At 40.2% G+C, this 12,390-nt stretch overlaps 1 protein-coding gene across 18 annotated transcripts in view; it reads right to left on the bottom strand.

Moving 5' to 3' along the window:
* The window catches only part of nrxn3a (neurexin 3a), a 140,520-nt gene that overhangs the window by 111,411 nt on the left and 16,719 nt on the right, over positions 1–12,390 (bottom strand). Inside the window, exons 3-4 of one of the 18 annotated variants that reach the window (XM_034525300.1) lie at positions 6,117–6,145; positions 4,502–4,515 (exon numbers count right to left, since the gene is read on the bottom strand). The exons of the other annotated variants lie outside the window; for them this stretch is intronic. Of the exons in view, the coding sequence (XP_034381191.1) occupies positions 4,502–4,515; positions 6,117–6,145 (43 nt within the window). The remainder of the gene's footprint in view (positions 1–4,501; positions 4,516–6,116; positions 6,146–12,390) is intronic. 18 annotated transcript variants of the gene reach the window in all.

Below are 12,390 nucleotides of genomic sequence, written 5' to 3'. Positions count from 1 at the left end.
CTGCCCCCTCCCCCACAACACACTAGCCCCAACCCTCATGTATGGGCTCTACAGTACAGCATCATCCCACAAAATATTATCAAAACAAAAAAATAGCCCATATATTTTTGTGAAGCAAGCTAAAATCTGACAATGACCAGCTTTTCTCCACCAAATACAGTGAAATATGGTTAGTTATTGTTAGATGTATGATGGAATTATTCCTCGGGAAAATATAAGTTCATGTAAAATGATATCTCAGGCACACATCCATGACACATGAGAGGCTTGGAGATTTGGCTTGATAGTGTGTACACGGATCATCATCCTCTTCATCAGAATCAGATTGATTTTCCAAGTAAGTCAAATCATAAACGGAAGTTGGCTATGTTTTTTTTTTCTTTCTTATTTTGCATCTCCCTTGATGTTCTTAAATAGAAATGGGACAGATAAAGGTAAAGAATAGACAGGACTTACATGTACAAGAGTAGTGTTCATGGAAATACCATATTCTTTTGTATTTAAAAAGCACCAATGACCAGCGGCAAAATAAAAAATAAAACATCTTTATTCAGGCCTAGTGATATGTAAGTTGTAAACAATACAAATAGTGAAAAGAAATAAATACTGAGTGGATATAGATGGCCTGAATGATTACATACAGTATGGACAAGTAAATATGTATCTAGTTTATACAGCCTGTAACATTTATATTGAGTTATGCTATTCACATGTTATGAACTGTAAAATGATCATCTACAGTAGCAGCAGTGGATATGTAGGTGTTAGAGGATTATTGACAGTGTCTGATAGCCTGCAGGATGAATAGTGAGTGTCCTGTAGCCTCCACAGACTCAGGCCAAGTACAAGGTCCACACATGAAAAGTCACATGTTCAACATATCAAATATTCATCATTTGTACTGTATGTGTGAGTGTGTGATAGCCACAGTATATGGCAGTCAATATATGGTGGTCTGGCTGGTATATGAAGCGTACTCTGTGAGTGTGTGTGTATGTGTGTGTGTGTGTGGGGAAGGCAACTGAACAGCTGAGGGTGGGGGAGGAATTGAAGTGGAAGTCATTGGTGTGTAACGGCACACACACCCAACCTTGATTGGCTCAGTTTTTCACCCCCACTCCTCTGCCAGCAGAATTTTCCCCATAATTCCCTATATTCCTCTCACTCTGAGTCAAACACATTTAAAATGTTGATGACAACATGAACAACAGATGAGGATAGACATATATATGTATATGTCTGCATAAATCTACATAATAAAGTATCATTGCAGCTTAAAGTTTACTTTAAAATGGCAGGCCAGAAATGGTTATATTTACTGATTTATAGTCAAGCAATCCTGCAATAACGATGAGAAAGAAGTAGGGAGACAGAGAAAAGGAAATACTGTGTCGGGACAGAAGGGGTGAGGGTGAGGGGGGTGAGGGTGCAGGATCTGCTGGGAGAGAGATAACAGCTGAGTTGTCATGTGAGAGGGGTGTCACAGTGAGCGACTGGTAGATAGGGCCAGGGCCCACCACAATAATCTGCTCTACAAACACACACACTCAAATCCACAAAAAACACCTTATCAATGATCAAATTTACTCAGGCGAGGTGCTCATCAAAACCTGTATGCTCAGTAAACCTCCACTATAAATCCCACAAAGTACCTGTGTGTGTCTGTCGGCATCTATGTTTGTATGGAAGTTAGTGCAAGTAAATGATAAATGTACTACCCTCGCAGAGCACTTCTCTACCTTAACGGTTACATTTGGTCTCTCACAGTTCTCAATTCATCCACACACTCTCACACTGATGGCTCTGGCCCATCCATTGGGAGCCATTTAAGGTGCATGGTCTTGCTCAAGGACATTTGGACATGTGGACAAGAGGAACCAGGGAACCACTGCAATGAATGGACATCCCACTACCTTCTGAGATGCAGTCCAGCTACTTGTTGTATGAGGAGAACACAGGGGATCTACACTGCTTTATCATAATGGCTGCTTCTCATCAACCCCTTTCCAGAGCTACATGGGATCTATGTAGATCTGTTTCATCCCTGTAGGCATTTGACAGACCAAACAGCACTTACATCTCACCTCAAGTCTCACTTTGCATCATGTCAGTGTGAAGAAGAAGTCTGAAGAAAATGCTCCAAAAACAGTAGTAACGTATCTACCTAAAGTCATGATAAGGTCCTTTAAAATTCTGTGCTGAACCCATCCCAGACCCAACCTGTACTACAAATGCCAGCTTGGCATGGTATGTTTATCTGCTTAGCCTTCCTCTATCTGATAGCAGTAACGATTTAATGTGCCAAACAATAAAGCTGAAAGAACGGAAGTCACCTTCAACACTGCTTGTTCAGTTTTTCTTTTCAATTGCCAATTTCCAAAGGGATAATTCCTCTCTGGACTTGAACGCTTTCATTAGCAGCCAGTCAGGAGGGAAAGACTAAAGCATTTATTTCTTCCAAAAAAAAGGCCAGTATTTTCTGTCATAACTTTATGGTTGCTGCAGGTATTGTTGAGTATAAGCGATTGGATCATCATTTGAACTCAGTCATGTGGAACAATGGTAAAGCGGATAAAGATGGGGAAGGCACATTGACTGTCACGTATAGAGCAATTTTTTTTTTTTTTATGTAAACCATATGTTGGTGCATTGGCAGCAAAGTAGGTTTCAATCTCTGATGACCAGGCCCTTAGTGTAAATGAACCATGGCTGAAAGACATCAGCAAATGTTCCCTTTCACTCGCACTGACAACTCAAGACACTCCAAGAATTGGTTCAATCCTTCTGATACAATCATTTTCTCCCAGGTCACATATTCATAGATGTCTTTTCAGACCCTCTGGGTAGTTTTGCTGTCACTGTCAGATTATGTTGTGTTTTCTGTCACAGACACCTCCCTCCTCGTGTGCCTTCCTCCTGTGAGATTGCAAGCCACGCCCTCATTTTTTCCACCCGTGTCTTGTTGCCTCCCCCGTGTCAACTGTCCGATTGACTTTAAATGTTTTTGTCCATCTCCACCTGCTCTACAAAAAAGCCTCTCAGACCCCTAAACTCCGCCTACTTAGATTTTCCGCCATTTTGAATTTTGTGAAAAACACATAATTGGCCACTTCTCCTACACGCTGGGTCCGATTCATACCAGCATTTCTAGCGATCATAATTGAAGCTATATCACCTACAATATGTCAACCGTTTTTTGATATCTCATTGTGGTAAGGATCTATGGCCCAATGAACCTCTTAGGGGCACGTCTTGTTTTTCAATGCTTATAACTTCAACACTATTGGGACTAATCACTCGAAACGTGCAGGATATGTGAACATTGCATCCTTTAACATGCCAAAAAAATATTGTGCGATATGAACACTAGGGGCCGCGTTTTTCGCTTGTTTTTGTCATTTTTTCGCCGTTATACATTTACGGTTTTCTCCCACAAAAATGATCTGATCGACTTCAATCTTGTTTCCAGGATGATCTGAAGGCCTTAATAAAGATTAGTTAGAAAAATTGTGACCGCATTCTGTGTTTTGTTATGTTATAGACTGTTGCTTTAACTGATCAATCCTTCCAAAAATAATCATGTATACCACCAGTCAAGACCTGAACACATTTACATGAAGAAACATTCAAATTTGTCATAGGAACACCACTGAAAAAATAAAATGACAAGTTTTACTTAAGACTGTAATGTTATTTTCTTAGTTGCTAAAACGATGAAGGTTTTTCATCTGATTGGTAGCTCAACATGATAAGCGTTTGCCCTGTGACCCAGAGACCTGTGTTCAAATCCAAGCCAGGGCTAATTTTTGCATCACTTTTTTTTACATTTAATTTACATGACGTGGTCTAGACTTCATTTAGAGACAAATGATGCATGTATATATTCACATACTCATAACGCCACCTTCTGGCTCAACTGGACTGGCTCGAATCTGCCCCAAACTTGCTCGTTACAAGTCACGGCCTGAGTAACTAAACAATTAGACTAAACAAGGCCCTGGTTAATGACATCTGCTAAACATCTCAGTTTTTGTCTATTTGGATGATATTCTTATCTTCTCCACCAACGAAAAGACTCACCGGGTTCACGTCAGGCAGGTCCTCCAGTGCCTGATAGACCATCAGATTTTTGTGAAAGCTGAGCAGTGTGAGTTTCACGTGTCTCGTTCCTGGGGTTTCTGGGCAATGTGCAGATGGAACCAGGTAGAGTTGAAGCGGTTACGGATTGGTCCACTCCTAGCAACCGCAAGGAGGTCAAACGTTTTGGGGGGTTTGCAAATTTATATTGAAGATTTACAAGGAAATTTAGCTCCGTAGCCGCCCCCCTGCATGCACCAACCTCTCCGATACTGCTTTCCAACATCCCCAAGGAGCATTCATCACTGTCCCTGTCCTTACCCTCTCGGACCCCCATCAGCAGTTCATTGTGTAGGTGGATGCGTCAGATGGGGGAATAGGATTGGTACTATCCCAAAGATCCAAAACGGAAAACAAGCTGCACCCTTGTGCCTTCCTCTGCTGAGAGAAATTATGATGTTGGAAACCGGGAACTTCTAGCCGTCAGAGTAGCCTCCCCCTAGAACAATCTGTTGAATATGTTTTATCTAGGAACGCAAGTGGATGAAAAATTCTCAGATAGATCTTACATATAGAATAAACAATCAGACAATATTTTACATATTAAAATGAATGAGGTTGTGGGTCAATTTTGACATTTTAGAAAGAGTGTTTGTCTAGCTTTTGTCTAGCAGTGTGTTCTCATATTTTATGATAGCCTTCACAGTACAGCTGCTCTGTGTAATAAAGTTACAGTTGCTGTACTTTAGTGCTGCGGTGAGGATCTGCCTTGTTTTGAGTGCCTTCAACTTATTCTTCTTTCCTTTCTTTCCAAGCTAACACCCACACGTACACACACTCACATATACACTGTTAGGTTTATTTCATTACATATGTGGCATGTGAATATGTCTGCCTTCTTGCTCAGCGCTCTCTTTTTCCTCTGCCCTCCGCCATTGTTAAGTCTTGTGTGCCATTTTATTTGTTTTGGGCAATGTAATCATTTGTGTGACTACGATTGCCATCGTCCTCCTCTCTTTTGTCTCCCCCCCTACACACACACACACACACACACACACACACAACCCTCGCCTCATGATTGTTTGTGGTTTTAAGGTAGTATGCTTCTAGTTGTAGAATCAATGTTTATTGATTTATATTATGGATTTTGATCAGTATTGTTAGAGATACATAAACTATATTTTAAGGAGCAGGTTCTGTGATTATTGTGAGCAAATGTGTTGTGATAGCAGCTGGATGTGATAGCCTGTGTTCGAATTCAACCTTCACTCTTAATGTGGAACAGTACATTAACTATTGACATTTTGAGTGAACACCAATTTTGAGACTTAATATACAGTTTGATTATTGGTCCCTGATCACCTGGGTGGTGCCTTGTTATTGTTAATATATGGTAATAATCATAATGATTGTAATACTTGTATTGATATGAATGCAAATATTAAATTGCAAATGATAAGAAAGTCTGTCAGGTCTGTGAATGCTAACCACAACTTCAGGATGCATCTCTTGGGGGAACATAAAAAACTGTCATCCTTTGAACCCCAAATACAATATTAATCAACCAACGTTTCCAAATAATGCAATGCTTTAAACAAAAGATAATAGGTTGTTGCTGTCATGTGGCTGCTGGGGTATGTTTTAGGATACACTGAGCACCTATCTCCTCTTCTCTCTCTACTTATGGATGAATTTACATCACTCCATTGCACCTTATTAACTCTGCTTCCTTCCCGGAGTCTTTGTCACTTCACATCTCATAGGGTCCCCTGGCAGTGTTTGATGCCTTGTGAGCCGGCCTCCCGCGTTGGCTCCCACATCAGGAATGTTTTATAATACACTCTAATTGTCACTTCATGGCAGACTAGCAGTGTTCTGTTGGCCAGCATCCTGGGTTCCTATGCTGGTAGAGGAACAAGTGCTGCAACTTCACTGCTGGACGTAAGTAAAATGTTGGGCATCATGTACCATCAACCGTGGAAAATGAGACATGGAAATATGTCAAATGCAGGACGGTCATGCACAAACAAGCCTAGAACTTTTGCTGTAACGTTAGCTGGCTAACTCCCTAGCTAGAAACATCAGCATGCTAGTAATTGTATTTGTTTTGCTTTTTAGAAAGCAAAACATGATGTAAATAATACAGCTAAAGGACATGAAACTAAGAAAATACAATATCGTAATTTCTAAACAATTTTTTACAAAAATAAAAACTTAAAACATTCACTCTAGCCCTCCATCACAACAAGCAAAACAGAGGTAGTGCTAAGATGTAGGGGCAACGGGCGTTTTAGGATTGGACCACTGTGTCGTATCGGCCAGTGTATTCTGCACCATATACTGCCATATTCTGGTTTGTAGAAGCTGTAGTTACATTGTGTCTATTGTTTGTCTCCAAAGCTCTGGAGTGTTGTTTCAACTGTATGATCATATTGGAGGATGTAGTTTGTGTTCCTGATAACCTGTATTGGATTATAGAGGTGTTTCTATCTTTTGTCCATCCTGTTAATATCAATAAGGGTAGGCTAAATACCAGAATTACCTCTTTGTATAATGTCATGGGAGAATGAGAGATGGAGAGCAAGATATTGCAAAAGAAGGCAGGTGTAAAACAAAGGACCTCAAAGTAGAGGGAGCGAGGTTTTGTGAGAAAGAAAGGAAAGAGAGAGAGAGAGAGAGAGATCTGGGGTTTAAATTGCAAAAGATATACATAACCAGTGTTGCCTGGAGCACAGACAAAACTGTTAACATTGACTTTCCAAAATCAAAATGAATGAAGGACAGAAGGGGAGGAAAGGGAAATCAAAATGCAACCTGTGCAAAAGGCATCCATGCTAACATATACCTTTGCAAATATGTTCTCTCTCATACATACCATGTGTCATCTATTTCTACATGTGGCTCTGCAGCATAAAAGCACAAGTCAAATAGTGACTGGCAGCTGTACATTGTTTCTTAGAGCTAGGTTTTGTTGTTCCTTTAAATTACTATCTCAATAGTTTGTTGCCTTCAATAGTCACGTCTGCCATGAGTATAAAATACAGCCTGAAAACCAGCATTACAGAGCAGACCTTCCCTTTGAAGTACACACACTGCCCCTGGCAGAAATCAATAGGAGGATAAAATGCACTTCCATTTAATTAAGATAACCAGCACATTCTCACTCATAATCTCTCTTTCCTTCACCATTTTCCCCTCCCTCCGTCTTTCTTTCTGTTACCCGTGTCATTCCCCCCCGGGGGGGGAGGTGGTGTTGTTGTCAGTAGGAATCTGGATTTAATCGTTACCCAGATCAACGCCATGTTTTTCTTCCCCTGAGGCATGTTCTCACTCCCCCTCCCCCACATCCTCCTCTTTGAAATGCCGTCGAGGGAGTGTTCTGCAGCCAAAATGTGTTTGCTCTGGGGCAAATGGACTACTGGGTTTGACATCATCAGCTGAACGGGATACAATTCATTGAATGTGACAAGTTTTCAGCTGCATTTTGTTACAAATATGTGCTGCTTTGGCATGTGAAGAGGAAAGGGTTAGGATATCCCTGACCACTGAAAAAAGATTTCAAAGGAGAGTGTTTATCTCACTGTTCCTGCTATTCATGAAGCATCTTTAACACAAGACACACTTCTCTTTGGTTTTTGTTGAACAAACGTTTTTAGTCTATACCCTGCTTTGAGAGAATACAACTAGAGACTATATAAGATGTGGACTTAGTCACAGGGATGTCACCCATTGGTTTTTGAACTGCGGTTTTTAAGTCTTGAGTTTGGTGTCGCCATCCAGAAGTGCAACCAAAGGCTGAATAAGACATATTTAGGCAACCAAAATTGTTGGGAGTTAACTTGCAAAGTGAGAATACACATCTTACAGGGAGGATGTGATTGACTTCAGATTTCTGAGGATGCATTAAAATCATCCTGTCGGTGTACAAAGAAGTTATTTCCAGACATCATAGTGGTTTTGGTTCTTCCCAGTGAGATCAATGTTTTTTGCTTCACATTTGACAGCTCAAATAGCACAGACAGATACAATACCACTGTAATTGGATTGTAAACAGTTGCTTTCTGGTAAATTATAATCGCTGCAGATGTCAGGAACTCAAATCTTCTGTTTTGGGCTAAAGCAATACATGGTATTATGACGCGTACCCCACTATGACAGGCCCTGTGTCAACTGCCATTTTTTAATAAAAATATAAAGGGCAGTTGTAAAGCAAGTTGTAAAATGTAAGCGTCACGTGAAGCGTCACTTGAAGAGTCACGTGAACCGTCATCGTTTTCTGATGACTGCGGCTGCTGACATTACTAACTCTGCTTCCTCCCCAGAGTCTTTGTGACTCATAGGTTGTCTGATGCCGTCCTCCTGCCTCTGTGGCCCTGCCTCCTGCCATGGTCTTGCTGATGCGCCCCGCCCCTCTACCTTCTTCTGTTTCATGGATTGTGGAGGTCTGGATCGTGGTCCATGCCTACTACTAATTATTCATACATTCTGTCATATTCATTGAATGTTACTCTGTAACGCTGTTCATCTGTACACATGATATCTATTGCTTCTGTCCATCCGGGGAGAGGGATCCTCCTCTGTTGCTCTCCTTAAGGTTTCTTCCCTTTTTAACCTGTGAAAGATTATTTTTGGGGAGTTTTTCCTGATCCGATGTGAGGTCCTGGGACAGGGATGTTACAGATTGTAAAGCCCTCTGAGGATAATTTGTGATATTGGGCTATATAAAATAAACTGAAGTGATCACAGCTGGATCAGCGGTCTGTTTTTGAGTAATGTCACAGACTTATGAGTTTATTTCACATGATCAGTGGAGCAGTTTCTAGCAAACATCCTAATAAAAATGATCGTACAATGTTTTCAGTTGATTTAATAGTGTTAAACTACTACTGATATAAATAAAGACTCAGTTATCATCACTGTCAGAGTGGAGATGTTTTCTCTGTAGTCTGTTAAACAAACTGCATTGAGTATTTATACACAGTGTGTGGTATTTATACTGTGGTCTGTGTATTAATTATTTGCATATGTATGTTTTATGATTATTATCTCTTCAGCACTGTAATTATTTTTTTTGTCTCAATGTTTCAGGTTAAACTTAAATTATATAACACATCAAACCCGACACTCAGGGATGATCCGCCTCACGTGAATAAATGATAACAAAATTATTATTATTAAGTTACTGAGGGAAATATCATATATATAATAACATACAGTGTATATATATATATATATATATATATATATATAAATATGATATATAATAATAGGGCAGGTTTCTTCAAGAAGCCACCCGGGGAGTTCGATCAAGAAACTATTTATATTCCATGGGTTTCATCTACAAACCCAACTTGGGAGTTTTACACAGGACTCTTTTATATCCCTTAGCACCTTTAAGGGTGCTAAGGGATAGGCTTGTTTGTGCATGACCGTCCTGCATTTGACATATTTCCATGTCTCATTTTCCACGGTTGATGGTACATGATGCCTTACCCTTTTAATATTCCAAGGATTACAAACTAGAACCCAGCCAGGGTTTCTTTTACCAATAATGCTTTTATATGCCAAGGGTTATATATAGAATCTACAGAGAATCATTTTTCTTATTATTTACCATTGATCTTCCACTCTAACCATGGCTTTAGTTCAGCAGGTCAACCTGGAACCACATCCAGCAGCCTTTGGCCTCATGCTGCTCCTAAAGGGCCGGGGCTAACCCACAACAATCATGTTGACACACATCACATGAATGGAACACTTACAAGGAACCCTTAAAAATAAGGGTTCTTCAGAAGCGAATTGTTCTGGGCCCTTTAGGAAAAAAGCCCGACACACATACTCATAGAAGTGAAATCATATGCAGAATGACTTCTGTTGTTGAAAATAACATTTGGCAACGTACATATTAGAACAACGAATCACTGGAGACATGATTACATATATTACACACGTGTCATCATCATCATAATGTAATATTTGTATTACCTTTAGAAGCAATAACATTCAAGCTATTAAATTAGATAAAGAGTGAAAAAGAGAGGGGGGAGGATATGGAGAACACATTGAGAGAGTGGTTTGTCAGGCTGTGCTCTCTCTGTTTTGTCTGGGTCCGTTGTTTTCGTTGCCACCGCTGTTTGTTGGCATATAGTCTCTGCCAGCATAGGGAACAGCACAGTATGAGACTGCATGAACAGCTCGGGTGTGAGCAACTCGCCAAGAGCAACTTTGGTTTGAATAACAAGACAAGATGTTATATTCTCTCCATTCCCTCTGTTATATTTAGATACAGTAGTACAGTATATATCTCCTTGTATCTCTGAACATTGATTACTTCATGTCATCCACTTACGCCTATAAGCACACATCCATAAAGGATACACAACTAGACTATAGTCAACACCTGTAAACATGATAAACTCATTACTCAGCAGTGAACCCACACATATTAGTTAGCGGGGGCAAAGAGTGCAAAGCTTCTTCTAAAGTGGACCGGGTTCCTGACTGGAGACCTGTTTTTGTAAGTGCAGAGACACAGGACAGTACAAACTGTGCTGGATGGATGCTTCAGGTGCATTTGTTTGTGCTTGAGACAGCATGTTGCAGATGAAGTGGCATGGTTAGTCCTAGTTGTAGCTCTGGTAGTAAAACAGTGATTATATTATAAACTGCGGCTGTGGATTTTAATAGACATTTAAAAGACATTAAACAGCCTATGGTGGATGTAACCAGCAACAAAGGAGGATCCCTCTCCAAGGATGAAAGAAGTACAAAAGATGTCATGTGTAACATTGATGAACAACATTAATGCAGAAACCATGCGCTTTGAACAAGTACAAAAAAACACACTAATTTTAAACTAATTTCGCCCGCTGAATTAACTTGCTTCTTTTCTGTAATTTATCAGAAAACACTCCATAAACTTTCATTGTTATGCAGATTATCAATTATGTCTATCGATCAAGCCAGATGAAACCAACCAGCTTGCTAAACTTCAAGCATGTCTTAAAGACATAAAAACATGGATGACCTGGAACTTCCTGATGTTAAACTCAGACAAAACTGAAGTTTTTTTTTTTGAAGAGTATAAACTCGGCCCAGAACACCTCAGAGATCAATTACCTAATGATATACATTACATTTCATTTAGCTGAGGCGTTTATCCAAAGAAACTTACAATAAGTGCATTCAATCAAAGGGTACAGAAGGGGACTTATTCTCCTTATGTTATGCAGCATGTGCCTACATATAGTTTCTCTTGATGGCATTGCCCTTACATCCAGTACCCCCGTAGAAAGTTATTTTTGATCAGGACTTGTCCTTTAACGCTCAGGTAAAACAAATCTCAAGGACTGCATTTTTTCACCTACGTAACATTTGAAAAATCAGACACATCAATGTCTCAATGTGATGTAGAAAAATGTGTCCACGCATTGATTTGTTTTACTTCTAGACTAGATTACTGCAATTCCTTATTATCAGGCTGCTCTAATAAGTATCTTAAGTCCGTACAGTTGATCCAGAATGCTGCAGCTCGTGTACTCACAAAGACTAAGAAAAGAGATCACATTACCCCTATATTAGCTGCTCTGCACTGGCTCCCTGTAAAATCAAGAATCACATTTAAAATTCTTCTCCTCACCTACAAAGCCTTGATTGGCAATGCACCATCATATCTTAAGGAGTTTGTACCATATTACCCCAATAGAGTGCTCATAGTATACCAATAACGAGCTCATAGTGCCATTTTGGCCTACTAGAAAGCTTGTAGTAGCATATTACCCCACTAGAGGACTTATAGTACCATACTACCCCACTAGAGAGGCGACTGTGGCTCATTGGTGAGCAGGGTCCTTCAGTCAGAGGATAGGCTTCGCTAGCCCATGCCAATGTGTCCTTGGACAAGACACCTAACTCCAAGATTGCTCCCGTAGCTGTGACTACGGTGTGTGAATATTAGTTACTGCTAATGTGCAGGTGGAACCTTAGTGTATGAATGGGTGTGAATGGGTGAATGATGTCATGTAGTGACAAAGCGCTTTGAGTGGTCGGAATACTAGAAAAGCACTATATAAGTACAGGTCCATTTAGAGAGCTCATAGTACCATATTACCCCAGTAGAGAGCTCAACGTACCATATTACCCCAGTAGAGAGCTCAAAGTACCGCATTACCCCACTAGAGAGCTCAAAGTACCATATTACCACACTAGAGAGCTCAAAGTACTGTATTCCCACCACTAGAGCGCTGAGCTCACTGAAGGCAGGCTTACTTGTGCTATGGGGCTACGTCTTAAAAAGTAAGATAGGATAGATAT

Source organism: Cyclopterus lumpus, chromosome 22 (genome assembly GCF_009769545.1).
Source record: "Cyclopterus lumpus isolate fCycLum1 chromosome 22, fCycLum1.pri, whole genome shotgun sequence".
Taxonomy (NCBI): Eukaryota; Metazoa; Chordata; class Actinopteri; order Perciformes; family Cyclopteridae; genus Cyclopterus; species Cyclopterus lumpus.
This window is presented reverse-complemented; position numbering and strand designations above follow the sequence as displayed.